Source organism: Schistocerca cancellata, chromosome 3, assembly GCF_023864275.1.
Source record: "Schistocerca cancellata isolate TAMUIC-IGC-003103 chromosome 3, iqSchCanc2.1, whole genome shotgun sequence".
Lineage (NCBI taxonomy): Eukaryota > Metazoa > Arthropoda > Insecta > Orthoptera > Acrididae > Schistocerca > Schistocerca cancellata.
In genome coordinates this window covers 623,055,084-623,072,348 of record NC_064628.1, presented here as the reverse complement: position 1 = coordinate 623,072,348, position 17,265 = coordinate 623,055,084, and the positions used below count along the sequence as shown (strand labels likewise).

The 17,265-nt window shown below is 44.5% G+C and overlaps 1 protein-coding gene across 1 annotated transcript in view; it reads right to left on the bottom strand.

The window, feature by feature from the left end:
- The window catches only part of LOC126175537 (uncharacterized), a 124,205-nt gene that overhangs the window by 67,905 nt on the left and 39,035 nt on the right, over positions 1–17,265 (bottom strand). Inside the window, exon 2 of the mRNA XM_049922370.1 lies at positions 2,277–2,450. Within this exon, the coding sequence (XP_049778327.1) occupies positions 2,277–2,450 (174 nt within the window). The remainder of the gene's footprint in view (positions 1–2,276; positions 2,451–17,265) is intronic.

The following is a 17,265-nucleotide window of genomic DNA, read 5'->3' as shown; positions in this document are numbered from 1 at the left end:
CAAAAATGGGTATTTCCGTACATGCTTGCTTTAAACGGTACATTTCCTTATGTTGAGCGTTAACTGTCAATCTCTGCACCAAGCGTCGATTCTCTGCGAAGTATTCCCTGCATTTCGTGACAATTTTCTTGCGTTTTGGCACGTCGGGGCTTCTGTGTATACAACAGCATCATCCGCGAAAAGACTCAAGTTATACACTACGTAATTTATATATATTGTGAAAAGTCGTTGTCCTATAACACACCGTATGATATACCATAAGTCCGATGAGAATGTCAGGCTGTGTTCTATTTTCTAGGAACTGTTCAGTCGAATCACACAGCTGGTCTGATACTCGTATTCCGTACGCCCTGTTTTGTTCATTAGGTGGCAGTGCGGCAATGTATTGAACGCCTTCCGGGTGACAAGGAACCCGGCATCAACCTGGGCGCCGGTATCTACTTGCCTTCTGGCTCACGTAGAAGTACTGTTCCAGAAGAAGGGCAACACTACCAGTTCACTAGACACCTTCTAGCAAAGAAACCTATCCGCTCGGCTGCGCTGCGGCAGGTAAAACAGCAAAATGGTCACAAAAGGGCAGATCGAGCACTGGAGAAACTGGTGGCGCGGTGCAGGCAGCCGTAACTATCGGAGGGACACGAGGCCAACCGGTTTCGCAAGCTGGGGGGATCTTCGCCGTGTTACGCAACGTCCGCCGTGCCAGCCAGCGCTCCCCCCTCCCCTGTCCCCTCCTCCCCCGCCCAACAACAAGGGCGTCCCGACCGCTGCGCTCGCTCTGTTCCGCCTTTCTACTCAGCTCCTGCAGCACCGTCCTGATCTTAGGGTCCTAGTAATCGATCAAATAATATTTCAAAAACTACGAATTTTTCAAATTACTTACCTGTGCTCCTTTGCTTCATGTGTTTGTCAAACGTATACTGTGTTTGACGTGTTTGAGAGACGGCCAGTTTGACAAGATTCGGACGTTGTTTATGTTGATGTTCCGCCGCGCACGTTTACAGAGTAAGAGAAAATTTATCTCACTGTATCGTGAGATTCCACAACTGAGGGGTAAGAAGCGAACGGGTACAAGTGATATTTTCTAGGAATATGAGATAAGCGCATAGAGAGCACTATAAAGCATGTAAAATTGTTGTGGCAAAGGGATGCAAGTGGATCCCACTCTTTGCTGCTCCCTGATCAACGATAGGGATATTAGTTACAAGATGTCACGAAACAATTGACACCAAAGAGATGTATGAGCACTTTTATATGACTTTCTGACGTATGATCTAACAAAACCTGGTAGAAAAGGCAAAACTCCAAAGAATGTCTTCTTGTCCCCTCTGTACAACAATCTCCAACGATTCCTAAATACAAATATTTTCTCGATATGCCTCCATTTATCCCGCCTATCCATTATATATTCTTCTGCTCGAGTCAACGTGATAAAGAACAACCAAGCACAACAACTAGGACTGACCCGCTAGATATCTTCACAGAGTCACTGTATTTATTCAAAACAATCTACCCCTGAATCAACACAGAGTTAAAACTGTTTTAAAGGTGTTTTGAAACAAACACTACAATCCTATCTTGGAATTGCGTTTAGTACCACAGTACAGTCTTCTTCGATGTTCTCAACTGCATCGTAATTGTGTCCTTTCATTGACAACTTCAATTTGCGGAAAACCAGAGGTCGGCTGGGGTCAAATCCGGTGGATACGGCGGGTGGTGCAGGACTGTGATCCATTTGCTGGCCAAATCTCGCACACAGTCTCCACTTTGAGGGCTGGGTCATTGTCTTGGAGGAGCAACCAGGAACCTGCCTCTCGTTCCGATGAATTCTCATCATGGATGGTGGACGACCCAAAAACCTCGGTGTTGCCTCTCTGCTCCACGGCCAGTGTCAGACACGTACCGTTACATTCGCAACCAGGACGCCTGCTGCAGTGAAGCTAATGCTTTGATCTTCTATACGGCTCTTGTTGAAGCTTCAGGGATTGTAACAGCACAACTCGCGATTGCAGTTTGGAATTTCACACAAGCAGTACTAACGAAACTGGGACACCATGTATATGAGAGGGAGCTCCCACGAACTTTGGAAAGTAATGGAGAGGTACTGGCAGAATTGAAGCTTTGAGCACGTGCCTGCTCTTACACACACTGGGATGCATAGCTTCGCATCAGAGCGCGCGCTCAGTAGGTGTCCTGACACTCGCGACCCATAGTTGTCCAGTACGTAACGTTCTTCCACACGGGGGACGGTAGGCAGTAGACAGGTGAGGGTACAGTACCTGCTGGCGCGAGAAGTCCTCCTGCAGCTGGAGCTGGAGCTCGCAGGAGCGCGCGGCCTGGATCCAGGAGGCGGCCAGGATGAACGAGCCCAGGATGAAGCTCATCAGCACCAGCGTCACGGCCGCGATGCGAGCCACCTGCACCGCCGTCGACCTCATTGGCTTCTGGTAGGCCTGCAACAGCGACAGCGCGAGCTCCGTCAGCCACAGCACCACACCGTCTGCACTCTGCCTTACTCTAGTGTTCAACACCGGGCTTCAATGTGTCTTGAGAAAGAGATGACATTAAGGGGTTAGGATGTCAAACGGCCCGACTTGGAGCAGGAGAGGCACCACAGGACATTTCAATTTCCACTGTCCATACTTCTACAAATAAGTTTATAGAACTTTGTTAGCATGACCAGGAAGGATTCAGAATTCACACTCATAGCAGTGGAAGATCGAAAACATAACGAAATAATTTTTTTTACATGTGAAATTTCATCATTTTTTTTCACTTACTAATGCCAGCATTTGTTGCTATAGATACACTTTTCTTCATAAGTAAGAGAGATCCTTCGATGAATTTTGCACAGCATGCAAACCATACTTAAAGGTGTATGAAAGTCTAGAATGTTCCAAATCTATTAAAAACTGTGGTAAAATTGAGGTAATTAACTATAAAATTAGTGTTTTTTCTAAACATGATGTTTAAAATATAATAGCTCATTCGTTTTTTCATAAATTTAATAAATTCTAGAGTTTCATACACCTGTAAGTATGGTACGTATGCGGTGGAAAATTCATCGAAGAATCTCTCTAACTTATGAAGAAAAGTGTACCTATAGCAACAAACGCAGGCATTAGTAAATGTAAAAAATGATGAAATTTCACACGTAGAAAAATTCAATTTGTTATGCTTTCGAACTTCCACTGCAATGAGTGTGAATCCTGAATCCTTCTTGGTGATGCTGACTAAATCTTATGAATTTATTTGTAAAAGTACAGACACTGGAAATTAAAATCTTCTGTGATGCCTCTCCTGCTCCAAGTCGGCCCGTTTGACGTCCTACCCCCCTTGAAACAATCGCACCGACAATCTGCAAGTCTCATTTGTGGTTCTGGCGATGTTCCTAAGACGCTAAATACATGTGAACTCAAGTGAAATTTTCCTTTGCGTATGATTCTATAACATTTTAAATAACTGCACTGATTTGAAGCGAAGGCTCTGGTGGGTGTAAAACAATGTATTTGGTCACCGTCGCTGTAGCACACAGTACACGCCACTTTCTTTTCCATTACGTTCATTACCTGTGTTACATCACTTCATCTTTCCCTAACCCTTCTACCCCTTCTCTCGTGCCAACTGCTGCCTGCGCTTATAGTTTAAATATACCTGCTCGTAATTTGAGCTTATGAACTTACATAAACTTTTTTCTGCAGAATTTATGTCAGTGTAATTTCTAAATGTTACGTGTTACATGTAAATTATAAATATAAAGTGATGTATATAGAAAACTTGCTCAGATATAAGAGAGGCCCTGATTATCCTCATCTTGCAAGGATGTATAAATAAAAAGAAACGAAAATGTAGTCACTTGAAATTATGTCTGAAAAACCCGTTCAGATATACTAAATCTACAAAACTCTGATGCGACAAAACTCATGGGATAGCGATATTCACGCATACAGACGGCGGTAGTATCGCGTGCACAATGTATAAAATGGCAGTGCGTTGGCGGAGCTGTTGTTTGTACTCAGGTGATCCATGTGAAAAGGCTTACGACACGAGTACGGCAGCACGGCGGGAATTACCAGACACTGAACGAGGAATGGTAGTTGAAGCTAGACGCATTACAGTAAGCAGGAAGTTAGGATTAGAGCCAGGATCTAGCAGAAATTTTCAGCTGGCAGTATATACTCATTACGTTCCAAGTTCCCCACATCTGAACGATTTTCACTGATATCCTTTCATGTCATAGGTTTCGTGCCTATCGACCCATGCCGGCCGTTGTGGCCGAGCGGTTCTAGGCGCTTCAGTCAGGAATCGCGCGACCGCTACGGTCGCAGGTTCGAATCCTGCCTCGGGCATGGATGTGTGTGACGTCTTCACGTAAGTTAGGTTTAAGTAGTTCTAAGTTCTAGGGGACTGATGACTTCGGATGTTAAGTCCCATAGTGCTCAGAGCCATTTGAACCATTTTTTTATCGACACATTCATTTCATTTCAATACATTTTAATTCACTTCATAACATATATCTTTTGTGGCAGGGAAACACTCGATCCCAACCGACTTCATTTCCTCATCGGTGCAATAACCCATGGGAATGACGCAAGAAGGAATAAAGTTGAACGGCAGCAGAAGGAGCGGTCAGAAATTATGCCGACTTTCATCGTATGCTCATTATTATGTGTGTATTACTGACTATCGAGACCTTTATGTTTATACCATACATAGGCTTTACACAAAGAAAAACCGCAACTGTTCGTCTATAGGTCTTCCTTGTAAAAACTTACTAAACGCAGCAAGAGTTATATGATAAATAATCATCATTTAGGTACTGAAAAAACTAACGAGTATTACTTCAAAACATGTGGAAATAATTGCCCCCAACATCGCTTCGAAAGGTATGTCGATTAACTCAGAAACTCAAGCAGACCATTACTTAGTGAGAGTGGGTGCACTGGCAGAGATGATAGACATTTTTCAAGATAATACGATGACCATTTCACTCGATCAGTCGTACACGACACTCATCAACAAACCTACTAAATAGACTGACAATTTTGCGCTCGTCCTTTCTCTTCTGGAATACTGCTGCACGCTATCGGATCCATAACAGACGGGATTGACGGAGAACGTTCGAGGAAGGGCAGTTCGTTTCGTATTATCGTGAAATGGGGTGAAGGATTGGTGAGAGTGTGTCACTGATATGATACGCTAACCAGAATGGCAATCATTAAAACAATGCCGTTTTTCTCTCCTGTGAAAAGTTCTCAGGAAATTTCAGTCACCAGCCTCCGAATGCCAAAATATTTTGTTGGTTCTCACCTACATAGGAAGAAATGAACATTTTAATAAGCAGAGCATGCACGGAAAATTTTGTGTGTTCATTTTTCCCACATGCTATTCTACGGTAGAACGGTCGAGAAACTATGTGCACCCCGTCGGGTTAAAGAAAGACATCAAAGTAATGCAGAGGTGGGCTGTTAGATTTATTAGCAGTAGGTTCGTACAACACGCAAGTATTACAGAGATGCTTCGGGAACTCACACGAGAATTACTGGAGGGAAGGCCACTTTCTTTTCGAGGAACACTATTCAGTGCCGAACGATTCTACTGCCGCGAACATACATTGCGCTTGAGGACCGAGAAGATAATATACGAGAAATTTGGATTCACATGGAGGCACACAGACAGTCGTTTTTCCCTCGGTCTATATGTGAGAAAATGGCTAGTAGTGGTACAGGGTACCCTCTGCCACGCATCATATGGTGGCTTGCGGAGTATGTTATAGATGCAGATGTAGAAGTGGTTCTACGACCCTTCTGCCAAACATTTATGAATAAATTGCAGAGTAGTTACGCAAATGTAAATGAAGTACAAGTGGAGGTCTGTTGCGAGCTTAAGGGACTTGAAGCAGTTGCATCTCTCGACCGTTTCTGGTGATGAAACACGGATTCGCCTTAATGACTCCTGGCAGTAAACACTGGAGCACAAAGTGGAAAACTCCCAGTCCTCTGACACCGAACCAATGCATAGTCGTTTTGTCTGCAGTAGAGGTTCCTGAATGTCTTAAAGTTTTACCAAATACGATACGCCAAGTGCTTACAACTCGAACTTTCTTCGTGTGGCTAATCATGCCTGGATGATTCTGTGAAGCGAAAGTGCATAGGGAGATATTATTTAATGGGTTCGTGCACGTTGGTTTCCGGTTGCTACGTGTTTATTTATCGATTGTCATTTTTTATTTGCAGTTCGCTGTTGCTATTTCAGTTTACACATTGTCGTTTTGTCATGTGGACACAGTGAGTGGAACTGTGGAGGCTAGAAAATGTTGTGCCAAGTGAAGAAATTGGAACAGTTCCGACATAGTCTTCTGTTTGAGATGAATAGAGGGGTGACAACAGCAGATGTGATTGGACAGCCGGCCGGGGTGGCCGAGAGGTTCTAGGCGCTACAGTCTGGAACCGCGCGACAGCTATGGTCGCAGGTTCGAATCCTGCCTCGGGCATGGCTGTGTGTGATGTCCTTAGGTTAGGTAGGTTTAAGTAGTTCTAAGTTATAGGGGACTGATGACCTCAGAAGTTAAGTCCCATAGCGCTCAGAGCCATTTGTCATTGGACAGAGCATGCCCAGAAAATGGTTTTTTCCTTTACAAGGAGGATCTATTGGACATTAGTAACTGTCCACGTTCAGGAGATCTTTGGGATTTGATGAAGATCGTTTAAACTCATTAATCCATAATGATCTACGCCAGTGTATTCGAGAAATGGCAAATGTGATGAACTGTGATCGTTCCAAAATCCTACGACATTTGCATGCATGGGGAACGTTCAAAAATCAGGTGTATGGGTACGGCATGCTGTGAGCAAAAATCACAAAAATCAGCGGATGGCCATCTGTACATCTCTGCTTGCTCGTCATCATTTGGCTCGTAAACAATACCAACCATTCCTATCCTGTGTCGTTACTGGTGACGAGAAATGGAGTCTATATGCTATCATAATGAAAATAAAGAAATGGTGGAGCCCAAACAACGCAGCAACTCCCCGTACAAATGCGCGTATCGAGAAAAGATAACGTTATGCGTCTGGTAGAGCACTGACGGTGTGGTGTACTACGAATTGCTTCTAGAGGTGTAACCATCACTGCAGAGACTTATTGTCAACAGCTGAGACGTCTTGCAGACGCAACCCAGTAACAACGACCAGGAAGGCTGCGTGAAGTGGTACTACTCCACGATAAGATTTTCACTTTTTACGCGCTCTATCGAACAACCTTCAAGGAATTTCCTTTCCGGATGAAAATGCGTTCCGAACATGGACCAACGAGTTCTTCGCCTCAAAACCATGTGATTTCCACAGTCGCAGAACTGTAAAATTATCGCAGCGTTGGTGAGTGTTGTAAATATTGAAGGAGGATATATTTTTGATGAGTAGAGTCTCTGTTATGTGTATCTGTTGTGTTTATTGAACTTACGTACAAACGCTAAGAACACACGCACCAACCCAATATTGAGTGAGGGAGTTAGAACCTACTCGTACAGTCAAAAGCGCGCTAATTTGTGAGATTGGAAGGCGAGGCAGATCCAGGCAGAGACCAAGCGGCAGATTAACGACAGCTGCTCTACTGGCCTGACTGAGAGTGGTTGTTAGGCGGTTTTCCCACGCTCGATTATGCAAATGCTGGACTGATCTCAGAAAATGCGACACATAAACAGTAGAAATACGATCATACACAGAACAAAGTTTAAACAATTCACAGATTTGTCTCCCTCAAGAGACAGACGACTGCGGCGACAAGAATGGCATTCGGCCGCAAAGTTAAATAAAACTAAATTTGCCGAACTTGAGTATAGCGTAACACACACTAGAAGGGGTAAATGCTAACGAAAAGAAGAATGAATAAGTGTAAGAGAGTTGCGGTTGCTGACTGTTTTAGTGGATAAGTGTGAGATTAAAAATTCAAAAATGTAGAGTTCAACACCCAGCCAATCAAACGACTTTTTTTCTTACTTATCGCTTCTTTCATCTCTGGCAGTGATTTGCCAATCTGAAAAATGCCCAGCTGCACCGAGGTCTACGTCAGAGTTTCTGGATAAGCCATTTCAGGGGCACACCATGTTGATGACAATATTATCGTACTATCCCTTGCATGGCGTGCGGGATCTTTCTGAAGCCCAAGTCTTCTTTAACTACAAATAAACAGTATTAATATGAATGTAGACTTCTCATCCTCCACATATGCTTCTTATGGACTTTTTATTGTAATTGGGTAAAATATTTATGGTTGTACCACAGTTCATAGCACAATGATTTGAATTTTTTTGCAATAGCGTCAGTACCCCAGGTATACAATACGTCATTTCAATATTATTTTTCAACTTCATTGCGAAAATAAGAACTTGGGAACAATGCACCTTCTAAACTGACATTTATATGTCCATTGTTGTAAGAAATCTGTAGAAAGTACATATACGTGCATTGTTATGGCAAATTCACAGTTAGGAATTGTGTTTTGTTGAAGTAAGACGTGGTGTTATATTTTATTCGTCATAGATGATGATATAAGATCTACAGTCTCGAACAGGCTTTAGCAGATTTACGGAAGAATGATAGCCATAATGAATCAATTTTTGGAAATGATGATAAGAATGATGCTGATGTAGATACGATAGAGGAAGATATGCAGGCAGGAGAAGAAGTGGATGTGAGTGAATGTGAAGAAGATGGTAATGGTATTAACGAAACTAATCTGCCTACTCTTGTATCTAGAAATGGAAAGATTACATATGACATAGTACCATCTGATGTGCGCAAGCAGATTTCAGGAAATGTAACATGTGAAACTGCATATGTTCTACATCACCTTAAACCAGAATAACAGACAAGGGAAAATTGTCCCAGACTTTTTATCACATGCAGAATGTAATAGTAACGATTCCTGCCCAATATCAAACAATGTGTTGAGTGTCACAAGTTTGTCTGCAAAGAACAATCCAGAGTAAGAGTGTTGTGTAACGAGTGTTGTTTATCATCTGACGTGGAGCGTGAGTAAAAGTTTATTTTTAACACAATACCTTATAAGTGATTTCACGCATCATATTAATTAATTATAATATTTTTACATAGTGCGTGGTAAATTAATATTACGTACTGAAATGGTTTTTTAAACTATACAAACTAAACGATATATATATATATTCATATTTCGAGCATAGCTAGTACATAATTACAACTTACACGTAAGGAACTATGGAGTTGTAATTTCAACATTGTGAATGGGTCTCTCAATAAACCATTATTAGCTTTTTGGAGATATTTTACATTTGATCCCCATTAAGTTGCTAGAACCACTATGGGGACAAAAAAGACTCCAGACATATGTCTGCTGATACCACACGAGGGCTAACAGAGCTGAAAAATTCGTAAGTTGTTGATGCTTCGATTCAATTATAGTTATATGTACATGGGTATTTATTTACTTTATTATAGTGTGTACGGCATAACACCTGTCAGCTGCCTTAAATGTTTCGCAACACGGCGACGTTCACAAAAATTTTACGTACCTCTCAATCCCCGAACTCCATAGAAATTTCGAATAGTGATAATTCCATGGGGTATATAAGTCACAGTTGTTTCTACGCTGTTAACACAAGAATCTAGAAAGCAAAACGACACAGATTTCTCGTCGCACTCTACAGGAACGTAACCTGCCCGGTCAGAGAGTTTGCGTTATTCAGGCAAGTGGTGCCCGCACTGTAGGCCCAGTAACTTCCGTCTCATTTAGCGGTGTGCGGGCGGCCGAAATTTCTCCGTTCTGTCTGCGCTAGAAACACCTCCTGAGGCTTGCGACAAAGGGAAAACGCACTTTTTGAAAGCGTAGCGCGCAGCGGAACTTTCCCACTGAAGCCGCATAGACCTATGTCCGTGTCTGTAATTTTCCGACAACCGAGGGATGGTAGAACGCCAGCGGCTCTGGCGCGTGACATAAACCGCGGCTGCTCATCAAACATTTGCAGCAATTATAGATAATGGGTGGTGTAGCGCAGAATTTAAAATACTGAGCTCCTGCTCATTATGAGAGGAATGTTCACGTCCCAGCATTCTGTCAGGTTTTATGTGGTGCCTCTAAACCGCTTCTGCCGATGACCGGAATGCTTCCTCGCACTGAAAACAGTCGCTCGCTCCACACAGCTGGGTTAGTGCTCCCTAATTTTCTAGTTTGCAACTCATCTCTACGCCACGAGAATGAGCTCTGCAGCGAACCAATAATTTTGTCAGCAAGTTTCGGGGCCAAAGATCAAGCCAAACCGCCCAGTACCACAGATGCATTTGACATCCGCTCTCAAGCTGCATGGTGTGAAACAGCGGAGAATCAGTTTACTCAACGTTCAGATGAAACTACAGGATGAAATTCGCTAGAGATACAGATGAAACACATAATAAGAAAATAAAGAAACGTATACTACTTGACAAAACAACTGGACCACCCAAGAAGGAAGGAAGAAACGATACGAAACTTCACAAGTTGAGAGGTTATGTGATGCTATTGCGGTGACTACTTATTCGAGTGAAATTTAGAAGCCGGCCGGAGTGACCGAGTGGTTCTAGGCGCTACAGTCTGGAACCGCGCGACCTCTACGGTCGCAGGTTCGAATTCTGCCTCGGGCATGGATGTGTGTGATGTCCTTAGGTTAGTTAGGTTTAAGTAGTTGTAAGTTCTAGGGGACTGATGACCTCAGAAGTTAAGTCCCATAGTGCTCAGAGCCATTTGAAATTTACAAGGAACTAAACAGTATGAGCCTTCTTGTCAGTAAGCCTAGTACCCTCTCTGACGTGGATGTCTGCATTGTTACGGTTGGGAAGGATGTCATGAAGTCGTTGTATGCCCGCCTGAGGCAAGTTGGCCCACAGCTGGTGTAACCGGTCCTTCATAACCTGTACACTGGCTCTGCGATGCGTTGACGTCCAAGTAGCTCCCACACATGTGATATCAAAGACAGATCTCGGAACCCCGGTAGCCCTTCAGCATTACGCAGACACTTCATAGAGATTAGTGCCAAGCGTGGACGACCACTGTCCTGTTGAAATATGGTACCACCATACTGTCGCATAAGAGGTATCACATGAGGACGAATGATGTAATGTAATGCCTTCAGAGCACCCTCGATCACTACCAGGCACGATTTTAAATCATAATCAATGGCTTCCCACACCATGTCGCCAGGAATAGCACCGCAGCGCCTCTCCAAATCATCGCAAGAATGGGACCTCTCTCCAAGTCGCCGCCATACTCGGCGACGATGGTCATCCGGGGTACTGCAGGACTGCGATTCATCGCTGTACGCAGTGCGACGCATCAGCAGTCAATGCTTCCCTGCCAAGGCACCCTTCCGAACGCAGCTGTTTGCGTTTGTGGCGTTAACGGCAACCTAAGCATGGGACGGGAATGGAAATGGAAACGCCGAGTGCCTATGGCCTCCCGGCGGATAGACCGTTCGCCTGGTGCAAGTCTTTCGAGTTGACGCCACTTCGGCGACTTGCGTATCGATGGGGATGAAATGACGATGATAAGGACAACGAACATCCAGTCCCTGAGCGGAGAAAATCTCCGACCCAGCCGGGAATCGAACCCGGGCCCTTAGGTATGACATTACAACGCGCTGATGACTCAGCTACCAGGGACGGACATGGGACGGTAATACCCCATCCAGATTCTGCTAATCTTCGACCAATGGTACGGGATGACACATAATGTCCCAGAGAATCCATTACTAGTTCTCGGATGTCAGACGCATGTGTGAAAGGTTACGATATGCTTGAGAGAAATACGCAATCCTCCCTTCTAGTGATCAGACGTGGTTTGGCGGGAACTCGATGAGTAATGTGACCGCTGTCACGTTCCCATTAGTCCAACATTGGGCCACTGTCGCATTTGAATGTCCTACAAAGCCAGATATTCCGTGATTCGACCAGCTGGAAAAATGGAGACTCACAATGCTGCTGCTTTCAAATCCTGTCAGGTGCTTATAACGCTGTTTCACACGAGTACGTATTATTTCCGTGTCCTTCACAGTTATCACTCAACATCTGACGCTGTTCACGCCCTTTATGTACCCAGCCAGGCCTGTCAACAACAATAACACGAAAAAGGCAAATGCAATCTAGTGACTGTTTTACCTGACGTAGAGAACTGTAACATTATCGGTGTTCGTATACGGATTCGCGCTGACAACCCACCCTGTCGTCTGGGTGCTTCACGTTTTTTGTCATGCAGCGTATTTCATACAGGTAGCCGACCACACGAAAGCTAGACGTGGAAAATGTAGCTGAAATACTGTAAGGAGACAGCCCTGCCTCGACTACGTGAGATGATTGGTTGGTTGATTCGAGGGTAGGGGACCAAACAGCGAGGTCATCGATCCCACCGGATTAGGGAAGGATGGGGAAGGAAATCGGCCGTGCCCTTTCAAAGGAACCCTCCCGGAATTTGTCTGAAGGGGTTTAGACAAATCACGGAAAATCTAAAGCATGTTGGAACCGTCGTCCACCCTAACGCGAGTCTAGTGTGCTAACCACTGCGCCACATCGCTCAGTCGGCTACGTGAGAACATGACTCCAGTGTGCAGTACGAGAGGGACAATGAGTGGCGAAATGGAAGTGCGAACAGTTACACCCCGTATAGCGGCAGCTAGCGTGGTGCCGTTACGTGCCACGGCTGGTGTTCTGTTCCCGGAAACTAGTGGCGCGCGGTTGGCCGCTCTCTGCTGTTTCCGGGCTGGATCGCCCCACTTCGCTTGGTTGGAAGTCGGTCTCGATCTGACGGTCCAGCCGAACCGCTAAGCGCTCAAATCTCCCAGGAAGAGAGCGTCTAACTGAACTCTCAGCTCAAGGAGCCGTTGTCGGGAAGAGAAACACTTGACAGCGTCGGTGTGGCACACTTAACACAGAAAAGAAGCAAAGAATCTAAGGCTACATATATAGGCCTACACACCACCTTATGGTGTGTGCGGAGGGTACTTCTGTTCCGAATATAATTTCTCCCTCCTTGTTCCATTCGCAAATAGGCCGTAGGTAGAGTAATGGTCCATAGACCTCCATAATTCTCTGACTTCCTGCAATGTTAATTTCATGAGTCATATGCGAGGTAAAGTAATACGTTGCTAGACTTCTTGGAACGTACACTTTCAGAATTTCAGTACTAAAACTCTCCGTGGCACACAACGTTTTTTCTGTAACGCTCTCTGGGCTAGTAAGCGCTCTCCGTTGGATATTTTGTCTTAACCCAACGTGGCACGACTCCTATACTAATGGGCAATACTCAAGAGTCGGTCATACAAATGATTTATAAGGTAACAAAATTTCCCTAAGCGTCTTTTCAACCTGACTTGCTTTTCCGAGAATTACTTTTATATGGTCATTCCACACTACATCGGTTCGAGCGGTTACTTCTAAGGATTTTACGCCAGTAATTTTTTCCAGTAGTTTATCACTAATAGCGTAATCGAAAAGTGATAGACCACTTTGCCTATTCATGCGCAATATGTTACATTTATTTACGCTGAACGTCAACTCTCTATCATTAAAGTTGGACCGCAAGCGTGGACTGGGGGGGGGGGGGGGGGGAGAGAGAGACAATCATAGCTTTCCTTTTAAGGGAACTATCCCAGAATTTGCCTTAAAAGTTTTGGGAAAACAACGTGGAAACACCCTGTATCGATACCTATCCATCCGGCGATTCTAAAATACGATATAACAATCCCCTGATGCTTAAGATCATAAGGCATGTGAAGAACTTGTGGAAGTGAAACAACGAAGTTATTTTCATATGGATAAAACGCTACTGAGGCCTTGACGGGAATGATATACACGAAATGTATTCACAGTTGCGAATATGGACAACCATCAGCTATATAATGGAAAGAAGACAATGAAAATTTGTGCCGGACCGGGAATCGCCTCGAAAAGAACGTTGCCTTCCCTCCACAGATTCCCATTTGAGTTCCCGAAGCATCTCCGTAACACTTGCGTGTTGCTCGAACCTACCGGTAACATATCTACAGCCCGCCTTGGAATTGCTTAGCTGTCGTTCTTCAATCCTACCTGTTACGGGTACCAAATACTCGAGCAGTACTCAAGAATAGGTCGCACCAGCGTCTTATATGCCGTCTCCTTTACATATGAAACACATTTTTCCACATTTAGAGCTAGCTGCCACTGATCACACCAATTAGAAATTTTATCTAAGTCGTCTTGTGTCTTCCTACAGTCACTCAACTTTGACACCTTACCGTCCCCACAGCATCATCAGAAAACAACCGCACAATACCTTATTAGGAGGGTGGACTCATCATGTTGTTAAGTACGGACAGCGAAATGATATTAACCACACTCTGCTCTCTAGAAAGCTACGAAAACGCGTAATGAATCCTTCAGTCAAGCCAATAAAGCCTCAGTGATGAACACAGAATAAATTCAACATTAAGAATTGTGATGTGGGAGTGTGTTTGTGTACGTGATGGACACAGAAGGAATTCAACATTAAGAATTGTGATGTGTGAGTGTGAGTGTGAGTGTGTGTGTGTGTGTGTGTGTGTGTGTGTGTGTGTGTGTGTGGTAGTATGTATATTTATGAAAGAGTATGGTCGCGGATTAAACGTTTTGTGAACATGAACTGTAAACAGTTGGCAATTGTATAATGTGTGAGATGGCTATATGATTGTTAGCAGCAGAGAGGAGTGGGTAATCGGTGAGAGAAGTCAGACGCTAGTGCCGTGAAGTATGTCCATGTCTTACTTTAAAGTGTGATTAGTGCAGGCAGCAGAAGTTGCGAACAGTAAAAGAAATCCCCGGGAAAAGGCGAGTACAGATCAGCACTTTGTCAGCCCGTTCTCTCGTCGGTCTGGAACTGGAGCTTGCTTGTGCAACAGTAACAGCGACCGTCTTGTAGGAACTACCCGTCCTTCAGCTGCTCTTTGAGGCTATGTGGGTCAGGCTGTGCAGCATTTAGCGCGGCATGTCTTTTTTGTGTTAACAGGTAGCATCTAGCAGACAATGGGAATGCCAATCTGTTCGTCATGCGGAAATTCTACGCTAACGTCAAGGACTCGGTGTCTTGGACAGGAACCAGTTGCTATTTCAAAAGCATGCCCGATTCTGTTTTCCAGGTCGCAGCCACTACAAATATAATCCGGCCAGTCGATACGTTTATAGAAGAATGTAAGAAGGAATGCACATTTTCCCTAGATTCATAGCCAAGACTTCATGCAGTATGCCAAAAAGCCAGGGGTTTCCGTACCAACTCAAAAACCCTTCACCTCCCCTAAACTTCTCTAAATAAAGAATAGTTCCTTCAGAAATGTCAGGGATTATTTATAGAAGTGGAGCTATTGTCATGTTCCACGTGGAAGAGCATGAATGTAGACGGAACCTGTTTGCGCACAAATGACGACTCATACTACAACAGAGAAAGGGTCCCGCCGCCTCCCTCTGGCGCTATTGTCGTCTGAAGCGGCGGTGTGTTCTCTCAGGACTGGTAAAGGTCGCAGGAGAGATTGCTCACGCGCTGACCTTTACTGGCAGACAAAAGATTTCGTTTCTCAAGATGACAGCGCATCTCTGTCAAGAAGGTAACCTCTAGAGAGAAAGCGTTAGAGTTCTCATGGTCTGTAAACATATAAAGCACACCGAGCTACGTCAATAACCCCAAGTGTTGTATCCCTTCGTCATAGAGTCGTTGATTAAGTATGCTACGCTACATGTGTAGTTCTGGCACACGCCATTAACAGACGAATTTTATACTCAACCGAACGTCCACAATATATAAACCGTCTACGGCTGTACCAGTATTTTGTTTGAATAACGTGATTCTGAAATTTACTTTTTCATCTGTGTGTAAAACACGTTACCGTATTTTTTTAGGTGCTGGTCGTTGGGGGATTTGTCTTTCGCTGGCATTTAGTTTGGACCAATCATTTTGTATACTGCGGGAAAGGCATACAGGATTAAATAGTACGCCAGTTGAGAATGGTGCTATGAATGGAGCTAGTCGCCAACAAACATAAGGAACCTATTGGTGTTCCAGGGGCAGATTTACACTGAAGCACCAAAGAAACTGGTATGGACATGCATATTCAAATACAGAGATATGCAAACAGGGAGAATAGGCACTGCGGTCGGCAACGCCTACATAAGACAAGTGTCTGGCTCAGTTGTTAGATCGATTACTGCTACTACAATGGCAATTATCAAGATTTAAATGAGTTTGAACGTGGTGTTATAGTCGGCGCACGAGTTATAGACGGCGCACGAGCGATGGGAACAGCATCTCCGAGGTAGCGATGAAGTGGGGATTTTCCCCTACGACCATTTCACGAGGTTACGGTGAATATTAGGAAACCGCTAAAATATCAAATCTTCGACATCGCTCCGGCCGGAAAAGGATCCTGCAAGAGCGGGACCAAGGCCGACTGAAGAGAATCATTCAACATGAAAGAAATGCAACCCTTCCACAAATTGGTGCAAATTTCAATGCTGGGCCATCAACAAGTGTCAGCGTGAGAACCATGCGAAAGCCCACTAGTGTACCCTTGATGAATGCACGATACAAAGCTTTAAGCCTCACCTGGGCCCGTCAACACCGACATTGGACAGCTGATACTGGAAACATGTTGCCTGGTCGAAGAAGCTTCGTTTCAAATTGTATCGAGCGGATGGACGTGTACGGGTATGGAGACAACCTCATAAATCGCTGGACCTTGCATATCAGAAGAGGACTGTTCAAGGTGGTGGAGAGTCTGTAATGGTGTAGGGTGCGTGCATTTGGAGTGATATGGCACCTTGACACGTCTAGATACGACTCTGACAGGTGACACGTACGTAAGGTTCAAATGGCTCTGAGCACTATGGAACTTAACATCTGAGGTCATCAGTCCCCTATAACTTAGAACTACTTAAACCTAACTAACCTAAGGACATCACACATCCATGCCCGAGGCAGGATTCGAACCTGCGACCGTAGCGGTCGCGCGGTTCCAGGCTGAAGCGTCTAGAACCGCTCGGCACTCCGGCCGGCACACGTACGTAAGCAAACCTGTCTAATCACCTGCATCCTTTCATGTCCATTGTGCATTCCGACGGACTTGGGTAATTCCAGCAGGACATTGTGACACGCCACACGTCCAGAAGTGCTACAGAGTGGCTCCAGGAACACTCTTCTGAGTTTAAACACTTCCCCTGGCCAACAAACTATGAACGTTATTGAGCTATTTGGGATGGATTGCAA